We start from the raw sequence: 23,923 nt of genomic DNA on the forward strand, positions 1-23,923 counted from the left end.
CATTAACCCTGCTCTGCCCTGTGCTCCAGCCACTTACACTTGGGCATACACCACAAATCACATCCATTAAATGTTCACAGAAAAAGTGGCACAGTCTCACCTGTAATATGTCAATCCCCAGAAGCAATTTAATGAGGCTCTTACAGTAAGATGTGCCCATGCTGTAAAAAAAAAAAAAAAAAAAGGGGGGGGGGGAGAGATTGGTTTTCTATTTTGTTTTTCTTGTTTTAATGTTTTTATTATCCTTTCTCTGTAAAATTGGTTAACTATGTTATTTTTAAGGAGAAACTATCCTGTTAGATAAGAAATACAGAACATAAGAAGATAGGTTTTAAGTCACAGACAAGTAGAGTTGAAGCTGTATCAACACAGGTGAGACACATTCTAGAAAACATTCTGGTTCTTAGTCTTGTTATCATAAACTTAATAATTTAAAGGTTAGGTTAAAACTTTGAGGAAAAGAGAGCTATAAATCAAAAGTAAAATTCCAAAAAATCACATTCTGCCCCAACTCCACCTCCCAATCCACTTAAGTGTAACAGACTAAATTTCAGCAACAGTCCAGTGCTTCGTCTCCACACCTGGCTTCCTCATCCTGCAGATGTTCACAAGACAAAAGGCAGTTCCTGAAACCGTCTTGGTCCTCAATGTAAGACTCCAGGCCACTAATGAATTCTTCTACTATCTTAGTGACATTAAAAAAAAAAAAAAGTAAGATTTTTAGTTTAACATTTGCTGTCGATTAGCTAAAATCATTCAAGCCTATTCAACTTTATGTTAGTGTCTTTAAACTCCCAATTCCAGAGTACTGGGCAAAAACAAAAATACTAAGGAGAAAATACATACTTTGGGATAAGAAGGATGTTTCCTCAGAGTCTGAAAGAGCTTCTTTTGGAAAATGATTTGATCCACAGCTATGAGGAAAGAAGACTAGTTGGTCCCCAGTGTCTTTAACACTTCCTACCAGAGTTTTACTTTCCTAAGACCTAGGTTCCTGTCTGATGAAACCAATAAAGATATTTCTAACCTAATTCCACAGCCAACTCTTATAAACCCACTGCAAAAGAGAATTAGCTTTTATAAAGGATAGCTACTAAGTATTCTTAAAAAAAAAAAAAAGCCAAAACCTTAGCTGGATGGAATAATCTATGCCCCCAAAGTAGGGTCTTACGTGGCTTTATAAATTTTCTTCTGAAATTATTCTGACACAGATCTAATTGCTCTCTAGGTATTAATTTATTTTTTCACAAGAAAACATAAAGTAATACTAGTACATAACATTCTTCCTTTAAATAAAAAAAAGGATTAGACATACTTTACTTAACATGCATTAATCAGTACCAAAGAGAATAACAACATTCTCTAAAAAGCCATTTCAGTTTCATCCTTATCTCAAGACAGATGGTGTTCCCATTTCTAATCTTCATTGCCTCTCTAGAAAATCCATGATTCAGTTCTGAGCCCTTTCACTATACCCCGACAAAAGATTTTGATTAAAATATTACCTAGTTGATTCTGACTCTCTCCTGTTTTAAGAGTAATTCCTGATGTCTTAAGAAGCTTTACAAAGACACTGTCATTTTCTTCAACTTCATTATGACCATGAGATTTCTTTGTCTTTTTGGAAAGTGGCTGTTTCCTGGCTTCTGAAAGTAGACAAAATTTTCAAGAATGTGACAAATACTAAAGCAAAGGTTAAAATGTAAACCCTAGAACAATAACCCTAAGAGGAAAGTTGATGGGTTCCTGAAGAACTATACTGGAACTGATGCTGCTATGCAATTTTCTCTCTAACAAGGGTCAACAATAATGGCTTGCAAACAAACAAATAGAACAATCAACAAATTGAATTATTTTCACCTACTCAGTTTTCATTTGAAGAATTCAAGATGTGCCACCTCTAACAAGAATGACCAGAGAAATGTTTTCCAGCCAAATTCTAAAGCAGTCAGGGTGTCTCATGTGGTCTACAAACCACTGTGTTGGAATCACTGGGAAGCTTACTAAAAGCATATTCTTAGGTCATGTCCCAGAGAATCAAAATTTCAGGGATGGAGCATGGGAATCTGAATTATTAATACGCTCTCCAGGTAATAATCCTGATGCACACCAAAGTTTGAGAACCAACGATCAGGATATAGAGGTAGAAAGAATGCAGCAGGTTCTCCTACATCGTATCTTTGAGTACAAAGCCCAGACTGATTTCATCCCAAGGCTTTCAATCCATAAGAAATAATAAAAAATAAGCAAACAAAAACAAAAAGGTACCTGAAGTTAAGATTATCTACTCTTCTCCCTTAATGAAGCAACGTTAGAATTGCCTTAATAGAGTGGATGAGTGTGATGAATGAAAAACTATCAACCTCTTCTCATTGGAACTCTTAGGGCTTCTGTCAACTGCATTCTCATATGGACAGATTCTGTACTCTTTCTTTGCCTCTGGTGTGCTTGCTTTGATATGATGCTTTTCCCTTATACATCACCATCATAGCATTTATCTAGATCATCATTTTTAAGGCAGGAAAGGGGACCATAAGATTTTTAAAGGTAAGGGACTTCCGTGGCGGTCCAGTGGTTAAGAATCTGCCTCCCCATGCAGGGGACGCAGGTTCGATCCCTGGTCAGAGAACTAAGATCCCACATGCCAAAGGGCAACTAAGTCCACGCACTGCAACTACTAAGCCCACATGCCACAACTAGAGAGAAGCCCTCACACAGCAGAGGAGGATCCCACATGCTGCAATGAAGATCCTGCGTACCAAAACTAAGACCCAATGCAGCCAAAAATAAAAAAATAAATAATAAATATTTTTTTAAAGTGGTGGGAAGTGGGGGAGCTTGTTTAAAATACAACCCAATCCAGGGCTTCCCTGATGGCGCAGTGGTTGAACGTCCGCCTGCCGATGCAGGGGACACGGGTTCGTGCCCCGGTCCGGGAAGATCCCACATGCCGCAGAACGGCTTGGCCCGTGAGTCATGGCCGCTGAGCCTGCGCGTCCGGAGCCTGTGTTCCGCAACGGGAGAGGCCCCAACAGTGAGAGGCCCGCATACCGCAAAAAAAAAAAATAATAAATAAAATAAAATAAAATAAAATAAAATACAACCCAATCCAGAGATCCTTTAAAAACAATAAAAATAAAAAAATAAAGGGTATAGACTATGTCATATCTTTGTGCCCCAGCACCTAAAGGATGTACAATAGTTAAGCTCTTATGTATGTAGATTCCTCCTACGTATGTGGACACTGAAACTCACAGACTATAGTGGGCATACCCAAAGTCATACATGCAATTAATCAGAGGCAGAAACTTCATTCCAAATCTCCTGATACTAGATTCTGTGTGCCCCATCCATTAAGCCTTGGTGACTCCAGCACTTGAAAGTAGGAACTTTATAACCCTTTTAGTGCCTCACACATTTGCTACAGGAAATAAAGCAACAAATGACTAGACACTTACTAGAGGCATCTTCTGTCAGGCTCTCTTTATCCTCAGATGTTGGGAGTCTTCTTTTGGAAACCATTTTGACCAAAGCCTTTTTCAGTTAAATTACTTTGCAGAGCAAATCAGAGAACAGAAATTACCTGTTAGAAGCTAAATTCTGAGAAGTTAAAGCTATTAGCTCAAAGAAAACTACCCAAAACCAAAGACTTTGTAAAATCCTATCTAAATCCAGGTGCTGAGAAAATTTCAACTCCTCTATCTGGTCAAAACTCCCTTGTTTTCAAGACTTGTTTACCTAGTTGCCTCTTTAGCCAGACCGTTTCCCTCTTGCTGAAAGATAAAACCCACAGTTCTCTGACATTTAAGATTCTTCATCATCTAGCCACAATCCACTGCTCCTTTAACTCATTAACCCAATACTATATGCTAGGGACTGTGCTAGGTGCTGGGGTTACAACTGTGAATCAAATACAATCCCTGTCCTCAGGGAGTTGACTATATAGTACCAAGCAGTCCTGATGTAGTTATAAAAGAAAAGTGCAGGGCTTCCCTGGTGGCGCAGTGGTTGGGAGTCCGCCTGCCGATGCAGGGAACACGGGTTCATGCCCCGCATGCCGCGGAGCGGCTGGCCCCGTGGGCCATGGCCGCTGAGCCTGCGCGTCCGGAGCCTGTGCTCCGCAACGGGAGAGGCCACAGCAGTGAGAGGCCCGCGTACCGCAGGAAAAAAAAAAAAAAAAAGTGCAGGGTGCTATGAGGAAAGCTAGTCTAGTTGGCGGTGATGAAGAAAAGCAGGGACGATTTCTCAGGGATAATCTCTTTGAGAAAGTGATTTTTAAGCAGAGACCTGAGGGTTGACATAAGAGTTAGCCAGTAGAAGAGGTATGAGAAGAGTGGTCCAGGCAGAGAAAAACTCAACACTGCAACAGGGAGAATGTAGAGTGAGAAATGAGCCTGCAGAGGTAGGGGAGGGCCTGAACCACAGGGAGTTCTATTTTGTAAACTAGAACCTTCCTGGTTTCAGTGCTTTTGCATAAGATGTTGTTTTCACCTGAAATGCTCTTATCCGCCTGGAAATTACTCTTCCTCCTTAAAGACTCAGTCAAATAGCATCTTCCTCCTATCCCCAAGGGAGATTACTACTCCAGCTTCCCTGCTCCAGAGTATACGTAGGAGCCCTTACAATGCACTAGACTGTGGGGCTCCTTGAGAGCAGGAACCCAGTGTCCTTTATTTCAGGTATCCCTAGTGCCCAGCTCGGTACCTGACATAAAAAAATTTCCGAGAATATTCGCTAAATGAGAATGGCTGGCAGGCAGGTAAGTAGTAACAGCTAATAAAAACTATTTTAAGTGCTTTACATTTGATACTTCATTTATTCCTCACAAAACTTTCTGAGGTAGTACCATTATTCTCACATTCAGTGGCAGAGCTGGGATTCCCATTTAGCAATCCGGCTCCAGGATCTGCCTCTTAACTACCAACTACACTTACTCTTGATTATAATAGTGCCTTGCAATAATATTTACCATTTACTATGTACCAAGCGTCATGTTAAGCGTTTTCTTTATCCTTGCCTCGTTTACTACTTATAACCATTACCGGCCATTCTGTCGATGGAAAAACTAAGGCAAGTCAGGGTCTCCTGACTTCAGGGCACAAGCCCGTAACACGTGCTAACCGGTCCCGCTTCCAGAGAAGCCTGAAAGCCGGGGAGACCGGACGGGCTGCCCGGACCAGGTCCTCCGGGTAGGGAGCAGGGGTCAATTCCCTCCTCACTTCGTCATTTTAACGACGCAAGGAGGTACCTGGGAGGATCATCCCACGACAAGACAGTTGAGGAAGCTGAGGTTCGGGGCGCGGAGCCCCAGAAGGAAAGGCCGGGCTCTGCCGGGGCCTAGAGACCGGGCCGCAGAGACGCGGGCCTCTAGAGGAGACGACCGCTGCCCCACTCACCCGCCGAGAAGCCGTTGCTGCCCCTCCTTTTCGACTTTCCCGCGCTGCACAACGCCTCACAGACGCCACCTAAGCGCGCCTCGCCGTGCGCGCGCCTCGCCGTGACGTCAAACTTCCGCACCGGAAGCCAGCGGCCGCGCGGCCCGGCGGGGGGCACGGCGCAAGGGCAGAGGCTGAGGTGGGGTTCCGGGCTCGCCTGGCTGAGGGGCGTGAGACGGCCCGGAGGCGAACTCGACGAGCAGACCTGCGCCCCGGTGAAGATCGACCCGGCTACAGCTGGCCGGGAGCCGGCTCTCTGTGAAGATGGCAGGGCCGGAGCTGCTGCTCGACTCCAACATACGCCTCTGGGTGGTCCTGCCTATCGTTATCATCACCTTCTTCGTGGGCATGATTCGCCACTACGTATCCATCCTCCTGCAGAGCGACAAGAAGCTCACCCAGGAACAAGTCTCCGACAGGTCAGCTCCCTCCCCTCTCCGGCGATCTCACTCTCTCGTGACCTTGGGCAAGAAAGTGCAGGGGTTATGTCAGTTTCCCCGGGTTCACATCGCGCCCCCGCTAGCTGACTGTCCTTGGCTGAGTTACCCCTCTGTTTCACTTTCTTCATCTGCAAAAGGACGATGATACCAGGACATGCCTCATAGAGCAGGCGTGGGGATTAAATTTTATATGATGTCTGTAAAACATTTCTCTAGATACAGTATAAGTTTCCATGAGCCTGAATGATCACAAAATGGGACATTTGGTTTCATAAATTAAGTTTTACTGCCCCAAAAGTTGCTAAAATTTTTCTAAAATGTGTTAAACCAAAACTGAAAAATGCACAAATAAAAAAATATTAGACCATATTTGGGAATAGAATGTATGTAAAAAGTGGTTCTCAAGATTGAAGAATACACTGACTCTTCGGAAAGGAAAAAAAACAAAAACTAGAGTTTTATTTTAAGAAAATGTTTTTCAGTTGCAAATTACCACTGCAAAACAGAAACTTTACCTTTATAACCAGTACAAGGACTTATTTTTAGATATTAATGGAAATGAAAATGCAAAATTAAAAATTTCTTGTAGAATTTGCAGACCTTAGAGAAACTTAGTGTTTAGAATGTATAGGATAATTTAAGTTTGCCTTGCTTCAGGGTTTAAATGCCTCAAGGTCACCATTCTCAACCCCACTTCTGCAAAATTCCTCAGCAGTATAGAGACCTAGCCGAATTTCTGTTCAGCCTGTGGAAGTCCTGAATTATCTATAGTGAACAAGGTTTTCTTGATGACCAACCATGTGCCCTGCACTGTGCTATATGCTCTGGGGTACAAAATATGACAAGGTCAAGATCCTACTCTCAGGGAGTTTCAGTCCAAGTGATAAAACATGCACAAGGAAAATAGGAGATACCATTAACTTAGTGCTTAGGATATGCCAATACAGTGGTAATCACTTTAAATGACATAATATATGGGAAGAATTCAGCTTAAAGTCCTTCAGTATTTCCTTTTTGCTCTTTAAAAAAAAAAAAATGTGGTAAAACATACATAACAGGGCTTCCCTGGTGGCGCAGTGGTTGGGGGTCTGCCTGCCGATGCAGGGGACATGGGTTCGTGCCCCGGTCCGGGAGGATCCCATGTGCCACGGGGCGGCTGGGCCCGTGAGCCATGGCCGCTGGGCCTGCGTGTCCGGAGCCTGTGCTCCGCAAAGGGAGAGGCCACAGCAGTGAGAGGCCCGCGTACCGGGAAAAAAAAAAAAAAACATAACATAAAATTTTCCATTTCCACTGTTTTTAAGTATACAATTCAGTGGCATTAAGTACATTCACATTGTTGTGCAACTGTCACCGCCGTCCACTTCCAGAATATTTTCCTCATCCCTAACAGAAACTCTGAGCCTATTAAATAATGACTCATTTCCTTCTCCCTCAGCCCCTGGGACCCATCGTTCTACTTTCCATCTCTAGGTACTTCATATAAGTGGAATCATACAGTATTTGTCCCTTTGTGTCTGGCTCATTTCATTTAGTATAATGTGTTCATGGTTCATCCATGTTGTTGCAAATGAGGGGTTTCCTTCTTTTTCGTGGCTGAATAATATTCCAGTGTGTGTGTGTCTACATATGTATCATGTTGTCTTTATCCTTTCAAGGTTGTTTCTATATCTGGGCTATTGTGATTCATACTGCAATGAACATGGGGATGCAAATATATATATATTTTTTAATGTGATTCTATTCTATTTTTAATTTTTTGTGGAACCTCCGAACTATTTTCCATAAAGGTTGTACCAGTTTACATTCCCACCAGCAGGGGTTTCCTTTCCTCCCGCTTTTGCTTTTAAGATAAAGACTAAAATACAGTGGAACACTTAAAAAGAAAGGAATCATGTCACATGGTACAACATAGATAAACCTTAAGGACATTAAGCTAAGTAAAAGAAACCAGACCCAAAAAGACAGTATCTGTATGATTCCACTTATGTGAAGTATCTAAAGTAGTCAAATTCACAGAAAATATTGATAGAATGGTGGTTACCAGAAGCTGGGAGAGGGGGAATGGGGGAGTTACTGTGCAATGGGAAGAGCTTCAGGTTTGCAGGATGAAAAAGTTCTGGAGATCTATTTCACAGCAATGTGAATACACTTGACACTACTGAACTGTGCGCTTAAATGTGGTTAAGATGGTAAATTTTGTTACATGTTTTTCACCACAATCTTTTAAAAAAGCACTGGGACTCACATGGCCTTGCATAGTCTGGCTCTTGCCAACGTCTCACGCCTTGTCTCACCACATTTCTGTAGTCCTCTTTCTTCCAGCCATATGGCCTTTTCTCAGGTCCTCAGAGACATAGTGCTTACTCCTCCCTCACAGCTGTTCCCTCCAGCACGTGGCCAAGGTAATCTTTACTCATCCTTAAGATTTCAGCGTCCTCTTACTGCCTCAGCGAAGCTTTCTCCAAGACCTCGACTTACTAGACTCAGTCACATCCCCCATTCATCTGTCCTTCCTAGGACATAACAGATGAATTTCACATTTATTCCTGTGGTTATTTGATTAATGTTTTTCTCCCCCACTAAACTTTAATTTTCTGGAGATACTTGCTTTTTGATCGCTGTTGTTCACGTCACCTAACATGGCACTCAGAAGCTCAAGAAGTATTTCTTCAGTGAGAATAAATCTGTTATTATACACAATATGAATGGAGGCGTAGGGAATTTAAATGTCTCACCCAAGATCACATAATAACAAGTGGCAGAGCAAAGACTTCAACCCATGTGTCCAACATCAGAGCTTAAATTCTTACCCATTATTGGAGACCCAGTGCTGCTTAAACTGTCAGTGGTAAAGGACCAATTTTTTTGGTTTTTCAATTTCCAATTTATCTCAGACTGGTGCTTTTGTAAAATTTTTTGATCACATATTTGGATGTTGTGACAATGTCAATTTACTATAAAGGTTTCTAAACCCTCACTCTCAGTGACTTTTCTTACCTCGTCACAGACCGGTATTGGTACATAGGCCACATTGTGAATAACTTTATTTATTTTTTTAAAAAGATGTCTTTATTTTTTTTTTTTTTTTTTTTTAAGCTTCAAGTGAGCTTTATTAGGGGGCGCTGCCGGGCGAGGTTCACTGGTCCGAGAGAAAGGGGCCAGAGAAGTCGCCCCCGGGCGAGGGCTGGGCAAGATTTTATAGGGGAAGAAGGGAAAGGGGTGTGGTGAATCTGGGAGGGCACAGGGTATTCCTTATCTGGTGGTTTCTTGGGGTGTCGTGGCAGTATCTGGTGCCGGTTACATCAGTCTTGGGACCGCTAGTCCCGTCCCTCGAAAGGCGGGAAGGCTGGGCTGGGTGGAAAGCCCCCAGGTCAGTTCCTGGAACTGGGTGGTCCGGAATGTCTCCAGGTCAGTTTCTGGAACGGGGTGGTCCGGAGAGTTTCGGTCTGATGCAACCTGTGAATCTGATTGCGTTCCCCTGCCTCGGGCCAGTTGGCCTTACATCCCGACATCTTTGGTGTAATGGGGCGGCTTTCCGATCTCTGGCTACTTCATGCTGAATGGGGGCGTCGAAAGGGGAGTCGGGCGACCAGAGGTCCGAGGCTTAGGGGAGACCAGTGGGGGTTTCTGTAGGAAGCAAGGTGTAAGGACCGAGGAACATTTGGTTTGTGGCCACCCGAGAGACTTCCTCCATGTGCTGGTGAAGGAACCTAAGAAAACGGGGCAAACGTGAGCAAGATACAGATGAGAATTAAGGGGCCTCAGATTGGTGTTAGCCAGGTATAGAGGGTGGATCGCCACCAATCGGGAGTTGGGGAGGCAGACTGTTGGTGTTTGCGTTGGAGTTCTTCTCTTAAGCGATGGAGGGCGTTTACAGCAGCATTCCTCCTGTAGGAAGAGGCAGGTACCTCCTTTGTCGGCCGTCAGGAGATCCAGGGCTCGTCGATTCTGGAGAGCGACTCGGGCTATGGAGGTGATTTGGCACTGGAGAGAGGAGATGGAGGCGGCGGAGCCTTCAATGGCTAGCTGGAGTTTATGTTCTAAGTCGCGGGATGTTGAAACACTATGTGTTAGAGCTCGCCCCCGCCCCCCCCGAGGCCTGCAGCGACCAGGGAGGAGGCGAGAGAGATGCCTGCGACCAGAGGAAGAAAGATAGCTCTTTTTTGTCGGGTAAAGGGCGGCGTGATTAGCGAGGAAAATTCGTCTTGGCTATACAGTGTGAGTTGTGGGACGAGAGTAACGGGGATACATGGGAAGGGGGAGGAAGAATTGATCTCTTTTGTGAGGGAACCATTGCACCACAAAAATATGCCTGGTGGTGCTTCAATTGATGTGTTTACCGTGAGGGATGTGTTGCAAAGAAACCCAATATCAGGTAGATTTGGGCGGCTGCTGTAACAGATAGTGAGATTTTTTTGAATCAAGGAATATGGGGACTTTTAACGGGGAAAAAGGTGGGTTTTGGGATGTGTAGGAAGTAGAATTGACGGGCTGGTCGAGTGGGACAGCAGCCAAGGATGGACGGCCAAGCGAGGCACATAGAAAGCAGTCGGAGATGTTACCTATTCCTGCGTGGTTGAGTATCTGTAGTGTTTGTTTGGTCAGTTCGGCTGCTGCTGCTAGGGCCCGAAGGCATGGTTGCCATCCCTGAATGGTTGGGTCTAGCTGTTTGGAGAGGTAAGCCACGGGGCGGTAGGAAGGCTCTACAGGCTGGGCAAGGAGTCCAGTGGCTATTCCGGCCCGTTCATCCACAAAAAGGTGAAAAGGTCGGTTTGGGTTGGGCAGAGAAAGGGGAGAAGATATCAGAGCGTTACGGAGGGTGAGAAAGGCCTGTTGAACGGCGGAAGGAGAGGTGAGGAGTCCTTGAGGGGTTTCCTTAGCGGCTAGATATAAGGGTTTAGCGAGGAGAGCAAAGTTAGGGATCCAGTGTCGGAAAAATCCTATAAGGCCCAAAAAGGAGAGAATTTGTTCCGCTGTTTCCAGAGGCTGGAGTTCACGGATAATCCAGGTGCGATCGGCTGTTAGATCTTTTGTGGTAGGGGTAAGATGGAGCCGCAGGTAGGTTACAGAAGATACAGATAACTGAGCCTTGGCCGGGGAGACCCGATAACCGCGAGAGCCAAGGTAATTGAGGAGATCTGCAGTATGTTGTCTTGAGAGGCTGAGAGATGGGCTACAAAGGAGGAGGTCATCTACATATTGAAGGAGTGTGCTGGGGGTACCGGAGCAGGAAGTGAGGTCCTGTGCCAGCGCCTGACCGAAGAGGTGAGGACTGTCGCAGAAGTCCTGGGGAAGAACCGTCCAGGTGAGCTGACTGGAAGTATGAGTATGCGGATCCGTCCAGGTAAAGGCGAAGAGGAAATAGGAGTCGGGATGTAGGGGGATAGTGAAAATTAAAAAGATGTCTTTATTTTTTAAATTTATTTTTGGCTGCATTAGGTCTTCGTTGCTGCGCGTGGACTTTCTCTAGTTGTGGCGAGTGGGGGCTACTCTTCATTGCAGCGCGTGGGCTTCTCATTGCGATGGCTTCTCCTTGCGAAGCATGGGCTCTAGGTGCACGGGCTTCGGTAGTTGTGACGCGTGGGCTCAGTAGTTGTGGCTCATGGCCTCTAGAGTGCAGGCTCAGCAGTTGCGGCGCACGGGCTTAGTTGCTCCACGGCATGTGGGATCTTCCCGGACCAGGGCTTGAACCCGTATCCCCTTCATTGGCAGGTGGATTCTTAACCACTGCGCCACCAGGGAAGTCCGTGAATAGCTTTAGACTAGCTCCCAGGGAACGAAACATATCACCTGTCACCTCTGTAGGCTTGTGTATAGAGCAGTCAGCTTTACAGTATAATGAGGTCAAGAGGAGGACCAGAGAGAATTCCATGAGGCCACTGGGCCTCAAGAAGAGTTCCATGGAATATTACTCAGCCATAAAAAGGAATGAAATGTTGCCATTTGCAGCAACATGGATGGACCTAGAGAATATTATGCTTAGTGAGATAAACCAGACGAAGAGAAACACTATGTCACTTATATGTGAAATCTAAAATATAATACAAATGAATCTATATAGAAAACAGAAACAGACTCACAGACATAGAAAACAAACTTATGGTTACCAAAGGGCACCAGGAGGCGGGGAGGAACAAATTATGAGTATGGGATTAACAGATACAAACTACTGTACCTAAAATAGATAAGCAACAAGGATTTACTGTATAACACAGGGAATTATATCTAATATCTTGTAATAACCTATAATGGAAAATAATATGCAAAAAAAAAACTGAATCACTATGCTGTATACCTGAAACTAATGCAATATTGTAAATCAACTATACTTCAATTAAAAAAAGAGTTCTAGGGCTTCCCTGGTGGCACAGTGGTTGAAAGTCCGCCTGCCGATGTAGGGGACACGGGTTTGTGCCCCGGTCCGGGAAGATCCCACATGCCGCAGAGCGGCTGGGCCCGTGAGCCATGGCCGCTGAGCCTGCGCATCCGGAGCCTGTGCTCCGCGACGGGAGAGGCCACAGCAGTGAGAGGCCCGCGTAACGCAAAAAAAAAAACAAAAAAAGACTTCTATGGAGAAGGTGGGATTTGAAAAGGGTGTTGGGGCATGATGAGGTAGAATTGGTGAGGGAGGGGGCACTAGAGCAATCCCAGCACATGGAGAAGCTAGAATATGCATAAGGTGACAACGGGACCCAAAGCGTACTGGCTGACTGCTTAGAGAGGTGGTCTACATTGAGGAGTAGACGGAAAACCAAGAACAGTTTTCTTGTGTTCATTTCTGTATACAGTTTTTTTCACTTTTCAAGGAGGATTTCCATTAACTTAAGGAGTTTTTTATTCCCCTCATTAAAACAACCTTTGAAAATCTAGAAAAAATTAGCATTTTTATTTCTTCTGTGTGATGTTTGTATCTTAGCGCTGCCTACCTGTGGCATTACACTTTGTTATCTGTAATGATCAATTATGTTAAAGTATCAGATAATTTCATTTATTAATTCAATAAGTATTTATTGAAAGCTTACTAACAGCCTGAATCCTGAGTACAATTTCTATTTGTTGTCTGTCAGGTAACAACCCTGTCAAGTCTTGTACTCACTTCTCTATCGGGTTTAAAAACTTCCTTCGTTTATCCTCACCCCTCCTCCCTCCTCCTGGCCCCAGGTCTTCTGGGTAGCATCCAACTGCTACTCTTTTCACTCAGAGAAAGTTCCTTCTTAGCTCATTATAAAGTAAGAAAAAGCTGAGCGTAATGTCCCAAATGTGCCTTCCTCAGAAATCTTTGTTCAGGAACAGTCACTTCTGAAAAATGCTCTTTTGGAAAGCTCATTGTTGGGTTAAATATGTTCTACTGGTTTTTAGGACACTGTATTTTGAAAAGTTTCCGCACAGAGCTATTGCCAAATGGGCCCTGTCTTGTGTTTAAATAGGTGTTCTACTTTATTCTCTCATTTTCTTCTAGTGTTTCGCTTTTAAAAATCTCATTGTCTTGGTTGTATTTTTCAGTCAAGTCCTAATTCGAAGCAGAGTCCTCAGGGAAAATGGAAAATACATTCCCAAACAGGTACTCATAAATGAGTAAAAGCTCCACGATTCACTGTTGAGGGCAGTAGATATCTGAATGTTTTATAAGGGGATTATTCGGGGAAAGCTGAAGGTGGGCAAGTCAGTAATTAAGCTGTGTCCTGGTGGTGTTTGCTGTCATTGTGACGTTGCCCTTCTTGGGAAATTGTTTTTAAATGCGACTCAGCTAAAGTGTCAGGTCGGCTGCCAAGTAGGCTGCCAGCTCTGAGTGTAACAGCATATTCCAAGGGCCTTCTGACTAAACCTTGGGGGAATAATTTGACAATGTGTATGTCACAGTTTTAAGACTTAAAAAGTTCTTTTTTCTACTAGTCTTTCCTGACACGAAAATATTACTTCAACAACCCAGAGGATGGATTTTTCAAAAAAACTAAAAGGAAGGTTGTTCCTCCTTCTCCTATGACTGGTATGTTTATTCCCTTCTCTCATCTTTAAGGAAGACTTTTAACATTATTGGGGGGATGGGCAAGGAGGATGTCATTTTATTTGAAATTTAAATTTTACAAGACAGTAATCTAAGGGACCTTAGGGATCATCGGATACAGGGATCTACAGAAGTGGCGTTCTCTTTTTCCAATAAATCTTCAGGGAACCCCATTGTATACAGTGGATTAAAAAAGAGCTCTCAGCTGAGGGGGTGGGGACTAGAGCCATTGTCCCTGGGTCTCTCCCCTTTGCTGTTCCTCAGGACCCGGGGCTCTGAGGAGCACAGCTGGAAAGCATTCCAGTCCCGGGTCCCATCCAGTGCCTGGATCCTACTGCTGACACATGACCTCCAGATTCTGCCTGACTGCTTCCCTAGACCATCCATTTCTTTGTCAGACATGATTGCTTGGCCCGTCCTACAGTTTTTCCTCTAACAGATTTCTTACTTTCTCTGGTCCCAGTCATGTGAAAAATACAGCATCTTTAAAGTAAAACAAAATAACTTATTATTCAGTGTTGCCTATCCACTCATTTCAGTACCTATTTCTTTAAGTGAGATAACCAGTTATTTTAAACCTAGACAGAAGATACTGGGATTGATTTTAATAAGTCTTTTAGAAAACCTACAAGAAAAAAAAGACCAATAAGTATATGAAAAGATACTTGACATCACTAAAATCAGTGGAATGCAAATTAAAACAAGATGTCATTTTTAGCCCATTAAACTGGCAAAGATTGAAAAGCTTGACCAAAACCGCTACTGTCAAGGTCATGGGAAGTTAGGCCCTCTCACTGCTGTTGAAAGTCAGTTTTAAATGGTCAAATCCGGGCTTCCCTGGTGGCGCAGTGGTTGGGAGTCCGCCTGCCAATGCAGGGGACACGGGTTCGAGCCCCGGTCTGGGAAGATCCCACATGCCATGGAGCAACTAAGCCCGTGCGCCACAACTGCTGAGCCTGCACTCTAGAGCTCGCGAGCCACTACTACTGAGCCCGTGTGCCACAACTACTGAAGCCTGCGCACCTAGAGCCCATGCTCCGCAACTAGAGAAGCCAATGCAACGAGAAGCCCATGCACCACAACAAAGAGTAGCCCCCGCTCGCCGCAACTAGAGAAAGCCCACATGCAGCAACGAAGACCCAACACAGTCAAAAAACAAAACAAACAAAAAAAGTAGAATAGTAAGCGTAGTATCCCTTTATATGTGTATATATATATATAGAGAGAGAGAGAGAGAAACTATTGTGTGTATATTCATGTATAATTGCATATGTATGTTTTTATAGATATATAAAGATGGAAGGAGATAAAACAAACAGTTAAAAATGTTCAGAGAGTAGGCTCAGAGGAAGTGTCTGCATCCTGTGTTTCTATGTCATTTGAATTTTTTACAATGAGCTTGTATTACTTTAATTATCAAATAAATTAAAAACTTACAGCAAATAGGAGTAAGTCCCTGCAAGCAGTGGTAACAGGTATTGGTTTCTTGTGTTTTTGTCTTAGATCCCACTATGCTCACAGACATGATGAAGGGCAATGTCACAAATGTCCTCCCTATGATTCTTATTGGTGGATGGATCAACATGACGTTTTCAGGCTTTGTCACAAGTAAGTTACAGACCCAGAAGACTTCAGATTTACTTCATCTGTGATCCTTTCCCATGACCCTGTTCAGAAATCCAAGGGCTCTGAGACACTGCTATCACGGGTCCTATGTTCTCTAGTGGAAACTGATAAGTCTTTGAACAAAAAAATTTAATATGCTCTGATTTTATGGCTCTTATCCCAGATTGATCATAAATTCATGATGTGGTTGCTTTTTTACTAATAGGGACTCAAACAAGTGGTGTGCTAGTTTATATCCGAAACTAGTTTTGTATTCTAGTGAGTAGGGAAAGGGAAGCCTATTTCTGTCCTGACTTCATTTTCTAGGTGTTGGGGTGAGTTGTTGGTCAATTTGTTTGTAAGCTGCTTTGATTTAAATGAACTAGGTTTCTCAGTAATGTAGTTCTTTGTGTGTATGTATTCCACTTTGGGCTTAACAGATCAGTGCAAGTTTCTTTTCCAGATTTTGGGACACAGCTCAGTTTGAGCCCCTGCTTCTTAAGCACTAGAGAAGCTGGTGTTATTCAAGGAACTAGAGCAGAGTGACATTTGACTGTTGATTCTTCAGAAGGTGACACACATCTCCTTGTGGAAATCGTTTTCTAAACACTGTATGGTCCAGATTTCCCACCTCCTCAGGGAAATAATATGTGCATCACACTTAAACTGTTCTACAAATGAAGCTGGGAGTGATTCTGAATTTTTTCTTTCTTCTCTGCAGCCAAGGTCCCGTTTCCACTGACCCTCCGTTTTAAGCCTATGCTACAGCAAGGAATTGAACTACTCACATTAGACGCCTCCTGGTAAGGACTTTCTTCTATTTAATAAAAACACCAACCAAAATCTAAAACAGGGATCTCTTAAAGAACAGGATTTCCAGTTTGCCTGCTTCACTGGAATAGGTTTTTGGAGTTTTTCTCATTGAAACTCCACTCAATGCCACAGGTGGATTATGGCAACTTTTACATGAGTCTTGCAAAAGGAGAGACTGTATCAGCCTCTTAAATTAATTAATTTTATTTTTGGCTGCGTTGAGTCTTCGTTGCTGCACACGGGCTTTCTCTAGTTGTGGCGAGCGGGAGGCTACTCTTCGTTGCGGTGCACGGGCTTCTCATTGCGATGGCTTCTCTTGTTGTGGAGCATGGACTCTCGGTGCGCGGGCGTCTGTAGTTGTGGCACACGGGCTCAGTAGCTGTGGCTTGCGGGCTCTAGAGCACAGGCTCAGTAGTTGTGGCTCCGTTGCTCCGTGGCATGTGGGATCTTCCTGGACAGGGGCTCAAACCCCTGTTCCCTGCATTGGCAGGCAGATTCTTAACCACTGCGCCACCAGGGAAGCCCTGTATCAGCCTCTTTTTCCCTAGCATCTTGGGGCTTAGGAGTCCAAGAGCAGATGTGTCCACCCCAAGAAATTTAAAAGATAAAGCCAGGAACTCTGGCCAAGGCAGACTTTTTAGCAATACATACCCTGGAGCTTATGGAAGTGGATGTTGGTATTCTTTTTTCCAAAATACATTACTGCTAATAACAACATTAATCCTTTACATTGGTACCACTCGCTGTTCTAAGGATTTTCCATATATTACTTTATGGTATATGGAAACCCTATGAAGTAATTGGCGACATTGAGATTTGACCACAAACCTGTCCAAATCCAACACTCGTGTCTTACCATTCTGTTTTTTATAGCCAGAGTAATAAAACCCAACATCTGAAGAGCTCTTAGAACACTGCTACAGCCTCTGGAATGCAGTAGTGCCTCTTCATGTGGTCTCTCCGGATTATTTTGTCTATGGCTTCCCAAAGACTAGCATCTAAAGGAAGCCAAACAGTAGGAGGAGGGGGAGAATGGGCAACGGGGGTAACCAGTGCCGGCCTCGATTCACTCCCCAGTTGGAGCAGAGCGGTCTCTGGTGGTTTGGCAGGCACGGGACAGACCCGGTGCTGGGAGGGTCTTGGCTATGCGCCCTTCCCCCAGAGGAGAAAAGCTATACTTAATATGAGTAGCATGACCCTATTAGACCTTGACCTTCCAGTCTCATGTGAGCTAAGCAAAAACTTCATGGGCTGGAGAAAAGCTTTTTTATCTCTTCTCAGCATCTGACATACTTGTGTGGACAAAGGAGCCTAGAACCGGATATAAACTAGTTTACCAAGCTGCAACATTATGTACAGATAGGTGTGACCCAAGTATTGGAATGAAGTGTGGGTTCTTTCCATCTCTGTATCATTTCTTATAGTCTTTAGTTTTTATTATATGCGAGCATATTAACTTTATTGGGGTAAGGTGGGAAACCTAAACTTAGGAGAGCTTTGATGATAATAGTTCAAAACTTGGAATGGCTTCCCCAGTTGCTACAGTCTTCAGTATGAAGCCCACCAACGCTTGTGATTCCTTCTAGAGAATGGAATTCAGGACAGGAGGCCTCTTTCTATTTATATTTTATGTACTTCAGTATTGTTTGCATTTATTATATATAACAAATGTGTGTTGTTTTTATGATTACAAATAATAAATGGTTTGAAAACCCATTATGTATAAAGGAAAAAATAAACAAAGCTTGCATTCCCTGATAAAATGAAGCACACCAGTTGTGAGTTCAGTTCCTGATACTGAATGCCAAAGAATTTATCACATAGCCGGAAGGAGCAGTTTGCCTCCATATATTACCTTATTTTATCCTCATGGCAACTCTGTGAAGTGAGTGGAGGAATTGAGATTTGACCCCAAAGTCTGTCCAAATCCAGCGCTCAGCTGTTCGCCTGCAGAGAGCTATAACTATTTGTAACATGGCCTTCACGACTTGTGTTTCTTCTTTGGTTGTGCTTTGGATGACTACAGCCTGCCCCAGGGGATTCCTTTATATACTCTGAACAACTCTGGGTGGTAGAAAAGTGTGTGAACTAGGTTAATTCTGAAATAACTTACCTACATTGTTTCACTTTTGCTTCCTAGGGTGAGTTCTGCATCCTGGTATTTCCTCAATGTCTTTGGGCTTCGGAGCATTTACTCTCTGATTTTGGGCCAAGATAATGGTAAGAAGCAAATACTTCAATAGATGAGTCATTCATGCCAGGGCCAGAATGATCATGTAGGCTATGCTGTTTGTGAACACAGCCAAATACAGTGCTTCATTCCTTAAACGTATTCATAAGTTTCTGAGGTATTCTGAGTCTTAAAAACCCCAGGGTCAGACTGAAGATCTGAATTCTCCTTGGTAATCATGGGGACAGTATTTAGTTGCCCAGAGTCTGATGCCCTCCTGTGAGGGATCCAGCACCAGCAATACAAGCCTGTAAACCTGAAGCTGAAAGAAGGCCGGGTTTGATCAGTTTACTCATTGACTAGAGTTCCTGCTGGTATCAATCCTGGCTCTCTTACTTAATAGCTGGGACCTTGGGCAAGTTACTTAACCACTCCAGTCCTCTGCCTATCTGTAAAACAGGGACCTTAATAATTGACTTCTGGGTTTGTTGTTAGGAGTAGATGAGGTAGATACATATAGTCCTTAGTGAAGTACCTGGCATGTGGGAGTTGCTCAGTAACTGATGGCTGTTGTTAGTGTTATTTAAATTTGAAATAAAGTTTAGCACTTCCTTTAGTTATCTTCCTTCTCCTGCTATTATCATGTCCATTTTTCAGAAGAGGTAAAGTGCTTTCACATAGTGCGTGACAGGGCCAGTGAACTGTCATATGGTTCTCTAACCCACTACCAAGCATCTGTAAGTGCTGTGTAAGGACCATCCTTCTCCGAGGGTCCTGGGTGCTTTCTGCGCCCTGGCACTGACGCAGATGTGTCTTACGCTGCAGCTGCTGACCAATCACGGATGATGCAGGAACAGATGACTGGAGCAGCCATGGCCATGCCTGCAGACACCAACAAAGCTTTTAAGGTACACTCACTTCTCCTCCGAGCTTCACTGAAGCTCGGAAAGGTGTTACTAGAGTTACTTTTAAAGATGAATTTCCTGAAGTGAGTGTAGTATGTATGGTTCCATCCTTTAAATTTAGCAAAAATGTATTTCTGTTTACATGTCTCTTATTCCAGAGACAGAATCATCTGTTAAGTAAATTAGAGATTCTTGGTACTTTTACTGGTTTTTAAATGCTCACCCAGTTTAATCCACACTGTAAATGAAGTTATAAAAACAGCCCAATCAGAGGTACCAGGTAAACATTTGGAATATTTTGAACTTTTTTGGACTGTGATATAAATTTCATTCAATAAAATCTAAATTGGGAATTCCCTGGCGGTCCAGTGATTAGGACTCCGCGCTCTGACTGCTGAGGGCCTGGGCTCAGTCCCTGGCCAAGGAACTAACATCCCACAAGCCACACGGCACAGCCAAAAAAAAAAAAGAAAAAGTCTAAATCACTTACAGCCTTTCATGAAGTGATTCTGGAATTTGTAAAATCCAATATAATTTTTGTACAGTAAACTCTCACTAATTTTTCATGATAAAAACTAGAAATAGGGGGAATTTGCTCATCTTGATGCAAGACATCTATGAAAGACCCACAACTAACATCCATACTCATACTGAAAGCTTTTCCCCTAGGGTTAGGAACAAGACAAGGATGTCCACTCTCACCTCTTCTACTCAACATTGTACTAGATGTTCTAGCCTGGACAGTTAGGCAAGAAAAAGAAATAAAAGGCATCTAGGGCTTCCCTGGTGGCGCAGTGGTTGAGAGTCCGTCTGCCGATGCAGGGGACACGGGTTCATGCCCCAGTCCGGGAAGATCCCACATGCCGCGGAGCTGCTGTGCCCGTGAGCCATGGCTGCTAAGCCTGTGCATCCGGAGCCTGTGCTCCGCAACGGGAGAGGCCACAGCAGTGAGAAGCCCACGTACCGCAAAAAAAAAAAAAAAAAAAGGCATCTAGATTAGAAAGGAAGAAGTAAAACTATCTCTGTTTGCAAATAACATGGTCTCGTATATAGAATATCGTAAGGAATCCACAAAAAAACTATGACACGTAATAAGTTCAGCAAGGTTTTAGGATACAAGATCAATATTCAGAAAGCAGTCGTTGTTCTACACACTGGTAATAAAGAACCTGAAAAATTGAAATTAAGAAAACAATTCCAAACCATAATGGAAAAGAATGTAAAAAAATAATGTCTATATGTGGATAACTGATTCACTTTTCTGTATAGCAGAGATTGGTACAACATTGTAAATCAACTATACTTCAATTAAAAAAAATTTAAAAAACCCAATTCCACTTACAATAGTATCAAAAAGAATAAAATAAGAAATTTAAAACATGCAAGACTTGTACACTGATAATTGTAAAATACCGCCGAAAGAAACTAAAGAAGACCTAAATAAATGGAAATATATCCATGTACATATTATCTTGACTTAATATTACCAAGATGGTGATAGCCCTAGATCTGTTGATCCACAGATTCAACATAATCCCTATCAAAATTCCACCAACCTTTCTTGCAGAAATTGGCAGGCTGATCCAGAAGTTCATATGGAAATGAAAGGGCCCCAGAACAGGCAAAACAATGTTGAATAATAACAAAGTTGGAAGACTCACACTTCCTGATCTGAAAACCTACTTCTGAGCTACAGTAATCAAGACTGTGTGGGATTGGCATATGGACAGACATCCAGATCAACAGAATAGAACTGAGAGTTCAGAAGTAAATCCATACATTTAGATCAAATGATTTTTGACCAAGGTGCCAAGATGATTCAGTGGGGGAGAAAAGATTCTTATTGCTTACTGGGTACAGAGTTTCTGTTTCAGGGGATGAAAAATTTGGAAATAGACAGTGGTGATGGTTGCACGGCATTGTGAACCTAATAAATGCCACTAAATTGTATACTTAACAGTGCCTAAAAGTGGCAAATTTTGTATTGTATATATATTTTACCACAATAAAAAAATTTTTTTAAATAAAAGTTTTTAAATGGGTCAAAGACTTAACTAAAATTATAAAGCTCTTAAAAGAAAACATAGGTGTAAATGTTTGTGACCTTGGATTAGGCAATGATTTCGTAGATATGACATCAAAAGTATTAGCAGCAAAAGGAAAAATAGATAAGTGGAACTTTGTCAAAATGAAGACTGTGCTTCTAAAGACACTATTAAGAAAGTGAAAAGACAACCCAGAGAATCAGAGAAAATGTCTGCAAATCATATAACTGATAAGGGTCCAGTATTCAGAATAAAGAACTCTTAGAACTCAACAATGAAAAGATGATCGAGTAAAAATGGGCAAAAGACATGAGTAAACATTTCTCCAAAGAAGATACACAAATACCCAATAATCTAAGCTCATGAAAAGATGCCCAACATCATTAGTCATCGGGGAAATGCAAATCAAAACCACAATGAGATACAAAGATGGATAATGAGTGTTGACAAAGATGCAAAGAAACTGGAACCCTCATACCTGCTGGTGATTGTGCAGCCACTTCGGAGCACAGTTTTTAGCCTTTCCTCAAAGAGTTAAACGCAGTTACCATATATGACCCAGCAGTTCTACTCTTAGCTAAGTACCCAGGAGAACTGAAAACACATATTCACACAAAAACTTAGTACAAGAATGTTCAGGGACTTCCCGGGTGGTGCAGTGGTTAAGAATCCGCCTGCCAATGCAGGGGACAAGGGTTTGATCCCTGGTCCGAGAAGATCCCACATGCTGCGGAGCAACCAAGCCCATGAGCCACAACTACTGAGCCTGTGCTCTAGAGCCCTCAAGCCACAACTACTGAAGCCCGCATGCCTAGAGCCCGCGCTCCGCAGCAAGAGAAGCCACTGCAATGAGAAGCCCACAAACCGCAAGGAAGAGTAGCCCCCGCTCACTGCAACTACAGAAAGCCCGCGTAGCAACGAAGCCCCAACAAAGCCAAAAAAAAAAAAAAAAGATACAGAAAGTAAAGTAGTAGTTGCCAGGGGTTGGGGGAGGGGATAGTGGGGAGTGTTTGCTGCTTGATATGGAGTTGTTTTTGCAGTGACGAAAGTGTTCTGGAATTAGGTAGTGGTGATGGTTGCACATCTTTGTGAATATACTAAAACCCACTAAATTGCACACATTAAAGGGGTGAATTTTACGGCCTAAATTATATATTTAAAAACCCACACCCATGAGCTAACACTTGTATTGCACATTAAGTTTCATACAACATTTTTTAAAAACCTACTAAAGGCGAAAGTAGTCAGCATTAATAGAATACTTGAGAAATGTAATTAGTTGCCAGCTCCAATGCCTTTGATCAAATTCTTTCTTTCTTAGCCTAGTCTCCTAGTCTGTAACTTGGGGGCGGGGGGTGGGTAAGGGGAGAGCAGCACCTACCTCATAGGATTGAGTGAGCTTCACATGTACTTAGCTGAGCCCAGCTCCTGGCCCAAGCAAGTCAGCGCTGCTCTTATAACAGCCCTTCTCTCCCTGCCCCCACGTTCTCTTCCTCTGCAGACAGAGTGGGAAGCTTTGGAGCTGACGGATCACCAGTGGGCACTAGATGATGTCGAAGAGGAGCTCATGGCCAAAGACCTCCACTTCGAAGGCATGTTCAAAAAGGAATTACAGACCTCTATTTTTTGAAGACCAAGTGGGGGTCAGCTGTGTCAGGAACTCGGAGTAGCGCTTAACCTTGTAACTTTTGTTTGAGCTGGAGCCTCTCGGAATAAAAAGGGGGATGCGTGAGCTGGCGGGTGTGCAGCAAGGATTGTTCTTGTCTGAGCTGGGTTCCCCTTTATGTTTGAAACCAGAAGAAACTTGAGGAGTGTGTGCTGTGTGACTTGCCCAGAAACAACTAGTTTTGAAATATTTAAAATTTTCCTAAGTAAGAGAGGGGGGAAACTCAAGCTAGTAATAATATATAAAACTTAGCAAAAATTCAGGAATTTCAGAAAAAGTGTTGTCAATTAAACCTAATTATTATGTACAGTCACTCTGACTTCTAAACCATAGTAAACTCCTGTTTTCTTGGGATCCAAACGCCCCGCGTTTTACCTTTAATTTTTTGTTAGTATTTTTACAACTTTCCTTATGCAAATAATACATTTTCATTACCGAAAATTTAGGACCAATGGATGAGCAAAATGAAACTCTCTGTGTTGTTCATTTTGCGTCTGCAGAATGACATGAAGAGCCAATATGTTAAAACCTTATCCAAACAAACTCTTTTCAGAGTGAATACCCAGGGCCAGGACAGACTTGGGAATCCTTCTCTCTGTCTTAATACTGTCCAGTGAAAATCGGTGACCCTGAGACACTGCCAGATTCTCTCAAGTGCCTTTGGGATCCTCAAAGACTTCAACGGTTAAGTAATGCAAGGTCTTGATCTGGAGTTCAGAATATATCAAATCCGTTGACAGATCATTGGTGCTGTACTGTACATGGCTACTCCATTGAACGAAAGACCCCATATCCAAGTTATTCTGGATGAGAGAGAGCTTACATATGGTTGTAAGAAG

At 43.1% G+C, this 23,923-nt stretch overlaps 2 protein-coding genes across 6 annotated transcripts in view; one reads left to right on the forward strand and one right to left on the reverse strand.

Annotated features, from left to right (window-relative positions):
* Window positions 1–3,522, reverse strand: part of FANCD2 (FA complementation group D2) — a gene marked incomplete at its 5' end in the record, with an annotated part of 57,875 nt that extends 54,353 nt beyond the window's left edge. For all 5 annotated transcript variants that reach the window (XM_079713805.1, XM_079713804.1, XM_079713802.1 and 2 more), the window contains 5 exons: window positions 101–161; window positions 582–681; window positions 843–914; window positions 1,506–1,646; window positions 3,459–3,522. In XM_079713805.1, the coding sequence (XP_079569931.1) occupies window positions 101–161; window positions 582–681; window positions 843–914; window positions 1,506–1,646; window positions 3,459–3,522 (438 nt within the window). The remainder of the gene's footprint in view (window positions 1–100; window positions 162–581; window positions 682–842; window positions 915–1,505; window positions 1,647–3,458) is intronic.
* Window positions 3,523–5,565: 2,043 nt separating this feature from the next.
* Window positions 5,566–23,150, forward strand: EMC3 (ER membrane protein complex subunit 3). The gene is made up of 8 exons (XM_079713860.1): window positions 5,566–5,854; window positions 13,379–13,436; window positions 13,769–13,862; window positions 15,384–15,488; window positions 16,207–16,288; window positions 18,439–18,518; window positions 19,294–19,376; window positions 22,920–23,150. The coding sequence occupies exons 1-8, from the start codon at window positions 5,700–5,702 to the stop codon at window positions 23,046–23,048; spliced, it is 786 nt and encodes a 261-aa protein (XP_079569986.1). The 5' UTR covers window positions 5,566–5,699; the 3' UTR covers window positions 23,049–23,150.
* The last annotated feature ends 773 nt before the right edge of the window (window positions 23,151–23,923 follow it).

Source organism: Hyperoodon ampullatus (genome assembly GCF_949752795.1).
Source record: "Hyperoodon ampullatus genome assembly, chromosome: 10".
NCBI lineage: Eukaryota > Metazoa > Chordata > Mammalia > Artiodactyla > Ziphiidae > Hyperoodon > Hyperoodon ampullatus.

Excerpts from the sequence above, each read along its gene's own strand:
- EMC3 (XM_079713860.1), top strand. The coding sequence starts at position 5,700 with ATGGCAGGGCCGGAGCTGCTGCTCGACTCCAACATACGCCTCTGGGTG. Across the intron at positions 5,855-13,378 it reads CAGGAACAAGTCTCCGACAG|TCAAGTCCTAATTCGAAGCA; the intron begins GTCAGCTCCCTC and ends TGTATTTTTCAG. Across the intron at positions 13,437-13,768 it reads GAAAATACATTCCCAAACAG|TCTTTCCTGACACGAAAATA; the intron begins GTACTCATAAAT and ends TTTTTCTACTAG.